The sequence below is a fragment of the Cheilinus undulatus genome, linkage group 11 (genome assembly GCF_018320785.1).
Source record: "Cheilinus undulatus linkage group 11, ASM1832078v1, whole genome shotgun sequence".
NCBI classification, from domain to species: Eukaryota; Metazoa; Chordata; class Actinopteri; order Labriformes; family Labridae; genus Cheilinus; species Cheilinus undulatus.
In genome coordinates this window covers 38,555,531-38,571,520 of record NC_054875.1, presented here as the reverse complement: position 1 = coordinate 38,571,520, position 15,990 = coordinate 38,555,531, and the positions used below count along the sequence as shown (strand labels likewise).

General features: G+C 41.1%; 1 protein-coding gene across 1 annotated transcript in view; it reads right to left on the bottom strand.

Moving 5' to 3' along the window:
- Positions 1-4,529: 4,529 nt before the first annotated feature.
- Positions 4,530-15,990, bottom strand: part of cacna1fa (calcium channel, voltage-dependent, L type, alpha 1F subunit a) — a 34,964-nt gene continuing 23,503 nt past the window's right edge. Inside the window, exons 36-47 of the mRNA XM_041798369.1 lie at positions 14,906-15,065; positions 12,628-12,755; positions 12,422-12,518; positions 12,225-12,327; positions 11,988-12,089; positions 11,682-11,806; positions 9,436-9,779; positions 9,161-9,325; positions 6,230-6,600; positions 5,771-5,883; positions 5,348-5,680; positions 4,530-4,736 (exon numbers count right to left, since the gene is read on the bottom strand). Of these exons, the coding sequence (XP_041654303.1) occupies positions 4,530-4,736; positions 5,348-5,680; positions 5,771-5,883; positions 6,230-6,600; positions 9,161-9,325; positions 9,436-9,779; positions 11,682-11,806; positions 11,988-12,089; positions 12,225-12,327; positions 12,422-12,518; positions 12,628-12,755; positions 14,906-15,065 (2,248 nt within the window). The remainder of the gene's footprint in view (positions 4,737-5,347; positions 5,681-5,770; positions 5,884-6,229; positions 6,601-9,160; positions 9,326-9,435; positions 9,780-11,681; positions 11,807-11,987; positions 12,090-12,224; positions 12,328-12,421; positions 12,519-12,627; positions 12,756-14,905; positions 15,066-15,990) is intronic.

The following is a 15,990-nucleotide window of genomic DNA, read 5'->3' as shown; positions in this document are numbered from 1 at the left end:
GAGACCAGGAGAGGAGGGAGGGAGGACGCCCAGGGTGGAAGAGCTGGACTGCGTCACGAGCCTAGAGAGGACGTGCGAGGCGTGGTGACGTCAGCCCACGAAGTAAATGACGAGAAGAACCGTCTGTCCAATCGCAGGGCAGCTTTATTCTAAAGGCAGCTGATTGCCCGGCGGGTTGTAACGCAGAAAGGAGCGCATGGAGAGCGTTCACGCTTTAGTAGACAGGAGGAGAGATGAAGAGGGGGAATGAAAAGGTCGAGGAAGGTTTGTGAACTACTGCTGGTCATTAACAGGCAGAACTATCATCTTAAGAGGGTGTATTTTTAGAAGAATACAATTCCTCTGACAGTAATCCTTGCAGGGAAACCTTCATCCAGTGGCGGACTCAGGACGTTTCAGGGGCAGGAGTGAGAATGAAAAAGAGCATCTGCTGTGTGCAAACATTTAACATGTTATTATTTGAAACCCTGGCAAAAATTTAACACTTAGCCGATGATTACACCTCTGTTAAAACAACACACAAAGATGCACACGGAAGGAGGTGAGAGAAAATGAACACAATACTGAGGAAAGTGTGACAGTGAATTGCATTTTCTCCACTGTTGGACATGTGTCTTCTCAGGTTTCCTCCACCTAGAGGACACCCTGCCAAGTGGAGGGAAACCCTAGAGGACACTTTATCACTAAAGGGCAGTATGGAAGGCAGTTTATCATGTTCCCATTAAAGACACCCTGGCAGGTGCTTTAACAGAATTTGGCTATTCTGAAAGGCACTAAGGAGAGCACTTTGTCAAAATTTGGCAACCTGAAGAGCACTCAAGGAGCACTTTGTCAAAATTTGTCTACCTAGAGGGCAGCACAGAGGGCTACCTAGAGGGCACTTAGACACACTTTGTCAAAATGTGTCTACCTAAAGGCAGTAAGGAGGGCACTTTGTGAACATTTGTCTGCCTCAAGGGTACTCAAGGAGCACTCTGTCAATAATTGTCTACCTAAAGGGCACTCAAGGAGCACTTTGTCATTATTTGTCTACCTAGACGCAGCACAGAGGACACTTTATTAAAGGCACACTTTGTCAAAAATTTGTCAACCTAAATGGTACCACAGAGTGCATTTTGTCAACATTGGTCCGCCTCAAGGGTACTCAAGGAGCACTTTGTAAAAATGTTTCCTCCTAGAGGGCAGCACGGAGGGCACTTTGTCAGAATTTGTCTACCTAAAGGGCACATAGATGATTGTCTTAAATTTTTACCAAATGAAACTAAGTTACTGTCTCGAATTTATAATAATATACTAACAATCAGTTCTCCCACCACTGATGCCTATAAACTTACCTTGCCTTGCCTATAAGATGAAGTGGGATGAAGAACTTAGGACTACAACCACCACAAATCTTTTGAAGGAAAGCTGAGAGGCTATACACACCTGTTCTACACTCCATATGTCCAGAAACATCTCCTATGTGGAATAAGTCTCATACCTCGGTAGCAAATCATCTCCACAGCCTTGTACTCTGTTCCAAGATTCCAAGGTTAGCCATTTGCCCATTTGGTGGGGAAAAGCAAGTTCCCTCTGTGGTACCCCATCTAGTGAGGAAATAATCTGCTCTGGAGCCACTTAAAGTAGAAAAATGTGAAGAAATGCCCCACATGATGCCCTTTAAGTCAAGAAATTGTGATGAACATTATAATACCTTTACCCTCAATTAAGAAATTTTTACAAATTGCCCTTTACAGTGCCACTCCAGTGGAGAAAAGAAATCCACATTAACCAGAGCACTCTTGTCATGCATGCACCTGTATTAGGTCAATTATGGTGGAGATGCCTCTGGTGGAGATGCAGTGCCATTAAGCTGCCTTACATGATTTGCTCTCTTTGTACCTCCAAACGGTTGCATTAAGCACACTTACCTGTGCTTTTTTGGTATTTCTGAGTCACAACTAAAACAATTTGCATATTAATTCAGGTCTTTGTCATCATCTACTTTACGCTTCGCTTCTTTCTCTGTGTCAGTGCCTCGTCTCGCTGCTGCCTAAAGAGGAAGAATAGTGTTTAATTAAGCATTTAAAAACACACGCGTGGGCCGCTGTTTTTGCATGATCCTTTTATCTTAAAGGGGAAATGAAACTCAGATGTTTTCCATCTGCCGGTCCATTAATGGTTAATTACGTAATTCACTCTTGTGAATCTTTTAATGCAGTTTTTAACATTACACTGCTGTGAGGCCGAACTGAAACTTTAAGGGACCTTTTATCTAAAGCAGTGGTTCCCAACTTTTAACAGCCTCAGAACAAACAGAGCCAAACGTCACCCCCTTAGGGTGTCCCAGGCCCCAGGTTGGGAACCAAGGATCTAAAGTACAATGATTTGATTGGAGTATTACCAGAAATGCTTTATAATAGAGTCCACAAATGATCATGAACTAGCATGAAAAGGCTTGTACCATGAAGTAAACTGCTGTTGTCATATTTGGATAAATTTAACACAATGAGGGAGAAAAGCTGCTTTAAAAGTGGCGACCCCTCAAGCAGAGTATGCACAAAGTATTGTGGGAACTTGCAGCAGTGCAAGCCAAAAAGAGTTGTCACTAACAAACAACATTTTTCCATTGATATGCTAAATGTATTCACAAAACAGCAACGATGGTATGTTGGTTTATTGCTTAATAAATACACTGTTCAGTTTGTTTTTTTAAAGTATGATGGAACATGCAAATATATTGTATATTTTAGGGGTAAACAGTGCATTCAGAAATAATTCGCATCCCCTTCACTTTTCATATTTTACGTTGCAGCCTCATGCTACAGTTAAAAAAAAAAAAAAAAAAAAAAAAATTCTAATTAACCCAGACTCAGTTCCCGATACACAATTTTAGATTTTCTTGCAGATTTTTTCAAAGAAAAAAACTCAAATTTCACACTGACATATGTTTTTCAGACCCTTTGCAAAAACACTTGGAATTTAGCTCTGGTTCCTCCCATTTCTCTCGAACTTTGCTGAGATGCTTCTTCATCTTGATTTGAGTCCACTTGTGGTAAATTAAATTGATTGGACATGACTTGGAAAGACCCACACCTCTATAGAAGGCCTCACAGTTGACAATGCATATCAGAGCAAAAGACAAGCCATGAGGTCAAAGGCACTACCAGCAGAGCTCAGAGACAGAATTGTTGCAACGCACAGATCTGGTTGATGCTATGAAAGTTCTGCAGCATTGAAGAGCTCAGCGGCCTCCACGATTCTCAGTAGGAAGAAGTCTGGCACAACAAGGACCCTTCCAAGAGCTAGTCACCCAGCCAAACTTAGCAATCGAGGAGAACAGCTTTAGTAAGAGAGGTGACCAAGAACCTGATGGTCACTCAGACTGAGCTCCAGAGATCCTGTGTGGAGATGAGACAAAGATCCAGAAGAACAACCATCACTGCAGCCCTCCACTGATCTGGGTTTATGGCAGAGTGAGTAGACAGAAGCCTCTCCTCAGTGCAAGCCAAGCCGGGCTTTCATGATTGTTACGCTTGAACTGCTCTGATTGGACCAGGAGTCGACTAAGGTAGGACCTTTTAACAGTGCATGAAAAAAAAACATTTTGTCTGGGACTTTGGGTTTTTCTGCTGCACGGCTTAAAAGACCAGACTAACTTTTGCATATCGCAGGACCCTTTTTCTGAGTAATTATTTTTTTAAAGTAAGAAGACAAAAGACTCAATTCAATAAAGGAAGTAAGCTAAGGAGGTGCCTGAGTACTGTTACTCTGCCTGTGATTGGCTAGTACCTGTTGTTCTTTGTTTAGTTGAGTGAGAATATCAGGGTAAGCGAGTCAGAGTCAGAGTGGGGCTGGTCATACTTTGTGATTCCAGCAAGATGGTTCCTGGTCAGACAGGATGGAGTTTGCATGCTCTCCTCATGCATGCATGGGTTCAGTGCAGGCCGTCTTACCACAACAGACTATTAAAGCAAAAAAAGTAGTGCAAAATTTGAGAAAACATAACATTTTATTAAGAGTTTTTAAAAATCCCTAAACAAACTTTGCTTTAAATGTTAAAAATTAGAGGATTTTCAATATTTTGATCATTTAAATCATTCTTTAAGACGTCTCAAATGACTGATTCCAGATGCTTCTCATTCTTTATGCAAGTATGAATGCTTTTTTAAATATCCTATTTTGAATATATTCTATTTTTTACAGTTTTTACAGGTGTATAAAGTGACAAAAATTCAAGTATAATACAAAATAAGAACACATTAATGTAAAAATATGCTCCTTTGTTATAATGAGAGCTGGTTTTCTGATGCATACAGCAAATACTGCAAAACATGACGGTCATAGTGTTGAGTTCTGCCTCATATCCATGTGTTTTTATCAGTGTGTGTATGAAATCATGTGTGTGTATGTTTTGGCATTCATAAATAAAAGCATCTCTTTATCATCTGTATCTCCTCATTCTTGCTATCCTTTCTGCTTTCTCAACACACCATAAAGATATTTTTTTAACCTCACTTTCACACACACATCCTTCACTTCTGCTGGTCTTAGTATGAAATCACACAGTTCATTTCATCAGCCAGTTCATCCTCAAAGCGAGACACCGAGTGACTGGCCCCTCGAGCTATGAGGTCAGTGGCGGCGCTCTCCATCTCGTCCAGGCTCATGTGACAGGCTTCGGCGATCTCCCGCTTGGCGAAGTTCACAAACTTCGGGTCCCTGGCGTAAATACCGAGACCCTCGGAGATCAAGATCTGCCATAAGGAAGAAAATAATAAAATAAAACAAAGTAGAACAATGATGATGGTGATGTAACAGAGGGGGATTATGTTTTTAGCCACTCATGCTCTCGTCACTGACATGCAAACCAAACATGTAAGTTGATCTGATTACATCCACCACACACGAGTTTTACCAGCTCAGAGTCACTCTGACAAATTGAAATGTTCTCTGCTCTCCAGTGAGTTGTAACTTTAGCTAGTTTTATCATGATGACAGCAGTAGAAGATGTCTATGGATTTATTCTTGTAAGAATGAAAAGTGTTAAACATGATTGAAAGATAAAGTATCAGCATTGTCAACAAAATTCATTGTTTTCATGCAAATTTTAGGATATTTAAAGCCAAGCTCTTAATCATACCTAGATTTGACTAAAATGGGACCATGCATTAAAAAAGACTATCAAATGGGATCATGTACCACTAATGCAGCAGATTTTAAACAAACTTTAAAATCTGCTGAGAAGTACTTTCATTTTCTCGTCTTGTTTCATGAAAAATCTTTTAGTCAGTGCTGGCCATTAGAAATACTGCAGGTTAAAGGCCTCACTATAAACCCAGAGCCTTGAAGACAGTTTCTTACTCACCGACTCAACCAGACTGTCCGCGCTTCCTTTCTCTACATAGCCCTGGTTGGCTGGTGGCATCCTCACGCTGGTGAAGGTTCTGGTCTGAGCGGGGTAGAAACCAGGACGGGTTCCTACAGGGAGGCTGGCAGTGCCATCGCTCCACAGCGGCTGGCTGGTGCCAGTGGATTCATCCACCAGGATCATGGGGGTGTAGATGAGCTTGCCCCTGCGTGCTGAGGGGGCGATTACCCCGGGAACAGGAGTGGCCCCGGCTCCCGCTGTGTTCACCCAGGAGGTGGACGACATGGAGGACACACTGCTGGGCCGGGAGTCCGGGAGGCTGTGCTGGGTCTGACACAATAGAGCGAGAAAAGGCCAGTGAATCAGCATGAAACAGGTTTGGTGTTTGACATTTTGATGATGCCTTTGTCAGTGGTGTACCTGTAGACGGGATCTGGTTGGGGACGTGTTTCCACGGTAGATTCCTGGGATTGGGAGGTTGTCCACACTGCTCTGTGGCCTTAAACACTGGAAGTTAAAAGCAGGAGCACGACCTGAAACAATAAGGACAGGAGAATTAGGAAACCCTACAGGGTGCATGGCTCTAATCATGTGTGCAGGGATTTAGCATTAGCATTAGCATGGCCAGATTAGTCAACTAGTGGACCTCAGGACAGAGATGAGGACACCTGAAGGAACCCTCTCTTTTGTTTTTTTACTTTTAACTCCTTCAACTCACTAGAGAATTGTATTAGCTTGGATAATTATAAAGCCAGGATTACAGCTGAAGCAGTTAAAGCTCCAGAAATGGTGTGTTGGTATTATAATGATGGCACACAGTAAACACATGCTCCCTACAAAGAGAGAGAAAAACAGAAAAGAAAATGTATTTATTCTCACCTTTAGGTATAGCAGGAAGCAGCCGGCGCCTGACAAATCCTGCTCCTCCGTTCTCCTTTCCGTTGATGCCGTTGGAGGTGTAACCGCTGACTGTGCTGCCGTTCTCGTTGTTTGTACTTCCATTGACGTTGGTGCTGATGGTGCTGCCGTTTTCAGCGTAACTGTTGTATCCACTCGTGTTGTATCCGTTTGTTGTGTACGCTGTTGGACTTGGAGCAACACTCCCTCCATTCATGTTCGTGCTGCTGTAACCATTACTCACATAGCCGTTTGTGTTATGTGCACTGTAAGGAATCTGCTCTGGAACGCTGTTCTGTCCATTACAAACTGGGTCAGGTGGTAGAGGAGACGGAGCTTCTGGATAGCCATACCTGGAAAAACATCAAGGTTTTAGCATGACTAGCTATGAAATTTAGTTATTTGCTCTTAAAAGTTAGATGCAAATTTACATTATACTTAGTTTTGTCTCATAGAATGAATATTCGAGGCTTACATGTGCTCTCAGTTTCAAACCAGATCTATGTCAGATGTGTCTTTGACCTGCATTTTCTGATGGCCAGCAGAAGGGAACTCAGCTTATTGTAGAAGGCCTTAAGACAATATCTTGAAAAACACAACGCAATAACATCCACCAAACTGGCTTGATAAACTGAAATAAAAGTGTGCAAGATGTAACCCTCAAATTCCACATACTCTGTCTGTGCAGCAATACAACATGCATAGTGCACTTCAGAGCAAACTGATCCCTTTCTTTTCAGTTTTTGCAATCCACAGCACAGGCTCTGGTCCGTCTCCAGCTTGTGCCAAATGCACCAGGTCTAGCTGCTGGAATACCTCTACCCCCACAGAGCAGATCGACCCAAACAAGAATGAGAACATACAGAGCATCCAGTCAACTTCAAAGTACAACACATGCATGGAGTCTTGATTGTAAATCTCATCACTGTATTAATGTGACATCACACCCTGTGGCATGGGCCACAGGTCAGCAGTTGGTCACAGGATATAACCTTGCAAAGTAGATGGATTGGCCAGATTTCATGTCTGTCAGGAGGCAGATTGTTCCTGGAAAATTACAATCTAAAAATTTGTGCCAGGGCTGAGAACAGACTTGACCAATCAACATTTGAAGACGACAAGGCGGTAGCTACGACTGGTGTTTAGTTGAGCTGGAAGCTGATAGCAATGTCTGCCTCTGGTGTAGTGATTAGCTCTGATGTAGCTATAGTATAGCAGCAGTTTTATCAGAATTTGACCACATTTATTCATGAAATAAAGGCAAAAGAATAGCACTGAAAGGTTTTCATGATGGAAAAGATGTTTTCGCTTTTCTCTTGGCCCAGCTCCGGCATGAGTTTGCGATAGTCACGAGCAGTGTTTAGTTTGACAATGGCTCCTGCAGGTGTAGCGATACTATTAGATAGTATAGTGGCAGTTTTATTGGAACTGGGCCACATTTCATTATTTAAACAAAAGCAAAGATGCCAAACCGAAAGCTTCTCTTGGTAGAGAAGTGGTAATTGTTCTTCTCCTGACCGGCCTCGTCATGGGTTTTATCCACCAACATGTTCCACCATTCACAAACTACGGCAGAGTCTCCATATTGAACATACCAAAGATATGCATGCCTGCTACCCTATTTTGTCATCACTGTGATTCGCCCGTAATGAATGTGACGGGCAGAACATTTGTCCAATTACCTCCTGAGAAATTTTTGAAAATTCCTGCTCTTGCCATATGTTATATAGGAGTTACTCTAAGACGATGCGAAATATATCCTACACAGTGGATATATAGAACAATCTTTCTGGTGTGTCTGGTTACAGAGGTATCACAATGCTATGCCAGAAGTTAATTTTTGAGGTCAAAAGCCACAGCATTTCTGACAGCAAACATTGTTTCTAGAAAATCAAAACTTTAGAACTTCCTAATCTACTCAACCCCCGTAGAGACATAAAAAACATCACACAGTAATATAAAAAATGAATGGCAAATAAACTTAAGACAGGCAAAGTAATTGTTGTTTACATCCTATTCTCCCATTGGACTCGCTCCTAAGTAGCACAAGGAAAAAAGGTATGCATTGCTGCCAAAAATCAACATTGATTTTAATTATTTCATTGACAAAACCCTAAGAAAATAGGTCTAAACATGTTAGTGTCCTTACAAGACTTTAGTATAAACTATTCAACGAGTGTTTTATCAGGATCTTAGTGAATATATGCAAATCTAATTTTGACAAACTCAGAACAAGCAAAGCCTCTCGACCCTCTTGAGATCTTTGGTGCCCCCTGAGGCCGTCTAGTTTCAGGACCCATCAGCACCTCCTGAATGGGAAATCGTGTCCTAGGATTGACAATTAACTTGTTGCAAAATGTTGCAGCCTGGACCTTAGACTGAACATAACTTGTGGTAAAGCAAAGAGACAAGACAAAGCAAACATGTTTAAAAATCACATTATTACAGAAGCCCTGGGAGGACATGCTTGCATCTGTTTACTGTAAAATAACATGGAAATTCTGTTGGGTTTTTTTAGAGAAAACAAGAAGGAAATAAACACATTATCATTGGAAAACATATTGCAGCCAATGGAGTAAAATAAAAGATGTCTTCTCTGTGCTTTTGTACTTCCACACATAGACTTTTGGCACACCTTTCCACCATGCAGACATTCACAACCCACTAAACACAAATCTACAACTCATACTTGGCAATGCTGAGAAGCACTGGTTTATGGCATGAACCAACAGGAGAATCAATAGGAGGCTACATCCAGGTTCTTTACAGAGCAGATGGTCTGTCTGATAATGTAAGGCAAGAGCTTTGCATAAAGACTGGAAAAAGCTTGCCTGGCTCTGCCTCTTAGCACCTAAATATTGTTAATAAAATGTTTTATCTTGCTTGACTAAGCTGTAAATTACTTTTTCTTACCTGTCCACTGATGCTAAACTTGCAGCATCCCCTTCACTGATGTAAACTGGTTCAGCTGCTCCGTTTGTGGGTGCCACAGCTGCTGCATCAACAGGAGCGTCTCCTGTAACTGATAGTTCAGGGGGAGGAGGAGGAGGAAGGGGCGACTCACTTATAGAGTCCATCCTGAATGAGAGAGAGCAGACAGAAGTCAACTTACTAGAGGTAGAAAAACAGTTTGTGAATATAGGGTTATTACAGTAAATACAGCTTTATATAAAATGAGATAAACACACCTGATGACGGGCAAAGGCTCTGACTTTACAGGCTGCTCCATCACAACGCTGACCCCTGCCAGCTCCGATCCCGGCCTCTGGTTCTCCTGCAGGCCCATCACCTGCTCTGTGATCACGCCGTCGCTGTTTGGTGTGGGTTCGACCGTCACAGCTGTCTGCTCCACCAGCATGTCTAATGGGGGCAGCGGTGTGGCAGCAGGCGTGTTGGGTGCTGAGGTTCCCGCCTCGCTGTCAAATAACTCATCACCTGTCATCTCCCCCTCGACTCCCTCCTCCTCCTCAAGGTCACATGCCATCGCCAGACGCATCTCTGGAGCCAGATCCTGCAGCGTCCGCAGCCCTTGCTGACAACATAAAATATGATAAAGAAAACACACTGAGCATCAAGGTATGTCTAGGAAATTTAGTTTTGAGCTTTGTCAGTGGAATTTTGTAAAAGTAAATGATGTAAGTCAAGTCCCATTTTTTTGCTTGTTTCTACCAACTTTATGACCAGAACCGAGCAGACCTAATCACAACTTGACCAGAAGACCTCACCTTCTCCTCCCTGTGTTGAAGCTGCTGTCAAGTGTTTACACTATTATATGAGTCATGCTGCAACCGGTCTACCTGCTAAGTCCAGGGTAGTTAAACAAGGCCTGAATTCTGGCGTGAAATTGCAGAAATCAGGCACAAAATATTTAATTCACTAAATGCAGAAAATGCCACATGAATTTATAGTGACCCCATATGTCACACACAAAGGGGAGGGTTTTCTGGAGCCCAGCCAAACTTGGGACCCATGCCAGTCAGCAAAATCAGTTGTAAAGTTAATCTGTAATAACTACATTGATAACTGCATTTATTTTTAACCTGAATAAAAACACTCCTTTCAAAGCAATAAAACATGAATTTCATCTGTTGATGCTGTATCACAGTTTAGCCTTTTTTAAAATGTAAACCCAATTAATTGAAACAGAATAACCATTTCATTAATAATGGTAACAATGAGGATGGACGCACTGAACTATTAGGAAAGCAATGCTGGACTTTACAGCTAGGCCATGATGTGCACAAATGTCAGAGTGCCATAAAATAAAATAATAGAAACTTAGACAACTGTTTTGGATATACATTGAAAATTTGAATAATTGTGAAAGAGACAAAAATGGGTTAAAAGTGGCAGAATGGGTTATACTTGGTAATAAGGAGGTAAAAATTGGGTAAGGTGGTTAAAAAAAAAATGGCAAAAATGTGTAAAAGTGCCCCCCCCCAAAAAAGCAAAAACGCGTAAAAAGTTTCAAAAATGGCAAAAAGCTGCTTCAGTTGGTAATAAGTTATTAAAAGATGTTGCAGAAATCAACAAGAAAAGGGCCAAAAAGTCATTAAAAAGTGACAGAAATTGGTTAAAAAGAGTGAAAACAGGAACTGACAAAAAGGGGCAAACATTTGCAAAAACAGGCAAAAACTCTTAAAAAAAAAGGGGGAAGAAATGGTTGAAAAGGGGAAAAAAAATGGCAAAAAGTGGCAAAAAAAAGTAGCAAAAACAACAACAGTGGGCTAAAAAGGGGCAAATGGATGTGGCAATAATGAATGTAAAAAAGTGGTGAAAGCGTTTAAAAATTACCATTAATAAATAAATCCAGTATTACAGAACACTGTTAGCCAGAATGCTAGCACCAATGCTACTGATCCATCTCACATACATTGACATCATCAGTAAATCAGAACTGAGAAGGGCCCATTCTCTGGGTTATTCAGCGGCCCAGGCCTGGGTAAACAACAAACTGGTCAAAAATAAGTTTAAATGAGCAAGAGTTTGAATGTTTGGCACACAAACCCCCACTTGATTCTGATTGAGATGAATACTTTTCTATAAAACTATAATTCTTGATTTTCTCAGCTCATTGTGCTGCCTGTTAAAATAAAGTGTCTGGTAAAAAGTGTCTGGTAGGTGAAAAAGTTTATTTCCAACCCTAGTAGTAAGGCTCCTAGCTCTTATCACTTTAGTCTGATGAAGAGCAGCAGTTCTCAAAATATTCCTATTTTGGTTCAATAAATAATTTGGATTTTGGAGCCAGTTTGGAGATTTTGGAGCAAAATATTTTACATTTCTACACCAGAACCATTATTCTATGCGTCTGAGTTCACCTCAGTACTCTGAGCTCTTGTTTTAAGCATTACAGAACCTCCTAAGGAAAAGTAATGTTCTATCCATGTATCTATTTGTAGGGGATTTTTAGAGAAAAGCTCTACATTAATGTCACCTGCAGAGAAGCAGCCTTGTCCTTTCTTTTGGATTTCCTCTCTCTCTCCTTTCTCTTACGAAACTTTTTGAAATAGTCCTGAATCAGAAAACTGGCGTAAAACTTCCCACAGGTCACCTCATCCCCTGAAATGAAGAGAAAAAAACATTAACAAGGGTGCAAAGGGGAACTAATAAAAAAGATTATTTGCCAATGCAGGCGATGCACTTTTTAGATTATTTACTGGTTAAAGTGAAATTTAAGATTCATAATAATCTCTTCTGACATATTATTTTCATCCTGACTGGCTGCTATTCTCTGCTTCACCTCTAGGGGGAGGAATGACTTCATCTATGAGCTTTGGCTTGGTGCGCTTCCAGAGCTTCTTAATGATCAGCTTCAGCTCCTCGTTCTGCTGGTCGATGGGACCTGAAGGGGAAAACAGGAAACAAATCGTTTACCTGTAATGAGCGAGGCAGTTTAACAGCAGGTAACCAACATTACTGATACAATGAGTTCAGTGTGCACCAATGTCTGTTGCTGAGACATTAGTGCAGCTCTCACCTTCAGTCTTGATCTTAAGTGACGTTCGCACCAGAGCAAACAGAGTAGCATTAAAGGTGACCGTCCCATCAGGGTGCAGGGGAACGTTCATGGCTACCAGCCTCTGAGAGGAGACAGGACGAAGAGGAAGCAGAGAGGTTTATGTCTCTATTCATGTGTGTAACATCAAATCTGCAGCTGAGTTTATGTTGACTTACTTTACAAGCAACACGATGAGGACACAGTTTTCCAAAACCGAGAGGAGGCTGAATCCTGCGAAGCATTGTGACGACGTCGATGTGTTTTATACGACCGCTACAGGAGGAAACAAAACAGATACTCACACACAGCTACGATGATTCAAAAACAAATGAAAAAGAAGGTACGCAGAAGTAGCTGGAGCTTAAAGAGAGGTCATTCTTACGTGGCTTCTGGGTCGTAATCAGACCAAACTCTCTTGAACTCGTCGAGGTGGTGAGTACCCAGCACGGTCCAGTCTCTTGTCAGGTACTCAAAGTTGTCCATGATGACAGCAATGAACAAGTTAATGATCTTAAAGGAGAGAAAGACAAACAAGGGAGAAGCGCATGATGTGCCGTCTCATTCACGATCAACACATCACTACTGACCATCATGTGCTGTGAAAGTCAAACTTCTGGCCATTTTCTTGTTGGCAAAAGGCCAGAACCTTCTGGTTTTGGCTTTTACTGTTAAATGTTTTACTCAGTACTCAATGCTTTTTAAAATGTACTGAAGTACAATACTTCCCTCAAAATGTACTGAAGTAAAAGTAGTGATTTTGAAAAGTACTCAAAAAGTACAAGTTCACAAAAAGCTTCTACTTACAGTAACTTGAGTAAATGTAATTAGTTACTTTCCACCATTGAAACAATGTAGCTGTAGATGTAGTTTTTAGTTTATGCTATTATTTCAAAATATCCTCATCAAATATGTATTCGATGAAAAACTAACCCCTTGTTTCCACATACAGGTGGTACACAAGTCCATTCATTCCTATGGTAATCTCTGCGTTGTCCGACCTGCCTGTGAGACTCTTCTCCTCTCGTGCCACAAAAATGTTGAAAAAATTTAACTTTTACTGTAGATTCAGAGAGACTGTATGGCAGTGTGCCAGCTGACCAAGCTGCTAACTAGATAACAGGCCATGACAACTCATATTTATCAGCTTATATTAAATGCAGCCAGATAAACCACTTTGATATGAAATATATCAGGATTTATTACTGGATATGCAGTGCTGTTAGATCATTTCAGACATTTAAGTGAACAGTTGAAAGGGATGTTGGATTAATAATGGGTTATTTAACATAAATGAACATTTGAATGGCTAAACACATTAGCTTAGCTTCCCTGTTCATATGTCTATATATGAAATACTGGCTGCTTTCCTGGTTGGCCAACTTCTGCAGTTATTTCTTGATATGCAGTATCAGTCCTGCTTTATCTCAGAAGTTCCAGTAAACACATATTCCAAGCTGCTTAATGGTGAAAAAATGGATAATATCATCCTCATCCCAATGGCTACAGGTAGTTTAATAGCTTTTTATCCATCCGTAAATAAGTGCAGTCCTTGCCTTGGACCCTAGGGGGCATCGTCCGTATATTTGCTGATATATGGACATTAGTGACATACACATGTGATAGGAGGCGTAAGGCCTTGACCACTAAAGATTAATTTTTGGCCTTTAATGGATAGGACAGTGGATAGAGTCGGAAACAGGGAAGTGAGCGGGTGGAGACATGCAGGAAATGGTGCCACGGGCCGGATTCAAACCTGGGTCGCCTGCGTTACACAGTGCGCACCTTAACCACTCGACTACCGGCGCGCCCCAGGCCTTGACCACTAAAAACCTGGTCTAAATTGTATATTTTGTGGCACAGTGTGTTTCTAATATGTAGAGCGTGCAGTAGAAAGTTGGACCGCATCAATGAGTTTGTGCTTCACACTCAAGTAGAATAAAGTAACTTTTATCACAACCTCTTTGCACGCTTGCCTAATCTCTTTAGCAATGTTAATAGTCGTGGTCAGTATATGCTTTGCACAAGTCTCTACTCTGACTCAAGGATACACAGACTATATTTTGGAGGTCAAAGGTTAGGGTCATAGGGCTTTGGATGCATCCTTTGCCATAAGCCTGACCCACCACTTTACTTTCACTTTCACCATTTTAAACCATGTGGAGGAGTAAAACCAGTAGCTGGTAGTTCTAGTTATATTTCAGATTAGACTCTGTTTTCCTCCAGGTTTGAATTCACCTTCATTTAACCTGTCTAGTCTTAAAATAGCATGAAGGTCACTGAAACCTTGCCAAAAATATAAGGCACCCTCTTAAGTCAGGATTTAAGTGTGTTTGGATTTGGTTCTGTTGTCTGGATTAACAAAATCCTTCGAAGCGGGGTTTCTCTAATGCACTGGGAACCAGAGAAGACGAGGTTAGCGTTTTAAAAGTGCTACTACTCACTCCTGCTGTAATACTATCCTCTGCTTTCATCTCTGTCTGATCCAGCTCGACCTGACGGCTCGTAAAACACAAGTCTGAATTAATTAGACTGAGGTTTAATTTGAAGTCCAAAGGTTGTTTTATCAAAGGAGGGAAAGTGTTTCTCCGCAGAACGATCTGAGGAGCGAGTGATTAAATGAAGAGATAGAAAGGATGTGTAATCTCTTCAGTGTCTCTCACCAGGTATGCACAGAGCATGAAGAAGCTGATGAAGTAGATGTAGGACAGGTTGCTCCCGCAGGTGAACTCCTCTCCAGGCTCAACGTCGGCTTCAGGGTCACAGCGTCTGCCGGGCAGAGCTGCCAACATAATCTCCTGCCACTGCTCTCCTGTCGCACACCTACAACAACAACACAGACAGACAATGGTTAAACAAAGAGACATGTTCAGTCTAGTTTTTAAGGATAGGGAGAGGATGTTTATTTCTTTTCCTAATGGAACAATTTTGAAAATTAGCTTATGTCCACACAAATTTTGAATAATGTTACTTAAAGCTGCAGGGTTTGTGAGAGTGCAATAGCATCATGGTGTTCTGATCTTCTTCCCTGATTATGTTAAGTTTATGCAAATGTGCCTCATTTTTAGCAGATTAAAGAACTGTAAAGGGTCTATTATGTCTGTGACTGGGTTACTGGGTTACAGAGTATAGGCTGTAAACTAGGCTGTGTATAAACATAGAATACTTAAACAGGAAGTTTATGTCAGGTACCGTGGTCCAAGCAATACAATAGAGTGTAACATACATATCCCATGTTGAAATGTCCATGTTTACAGTAGAAACAGATATGCATCTGGATTTAGCCACTGCTGTACAATTTTTAAATTGCTGCTAAAGAGTCAGTGGTACAAACCCCAGTTGCAAAAAAGTTGGGACATTGAGAATAAAACGAGAATCCAGTGATCTGCAAGTTGTTTTCAAACTAAATGTAATTGAATAATGATCAAACTGACAATCTTTATTGGAAGTTTTCTGGAAATAAACTCACTAAATCCAAGCAGAAGGTTAAAAAAAATGTTAAGACAGGGGCAACAATAGACCGTGAAGTTTTTAAATGCTAAAATAACACCTTAACATTCTATAACAAAGTAAGTCAACTGGTAACGGATAAGAGCCACTGAACAGCTCAGTCATTCACTTTGAGTAAGACTGCATTTTCAAATAGCCCCATAGTTTATGAACAATGTTCCTCAACTTGTAACTGGAGGGGATTAAGAGATTTCACCATCTACAGTCAAAAATATCTTCAAAAGATTTCAAGAATATG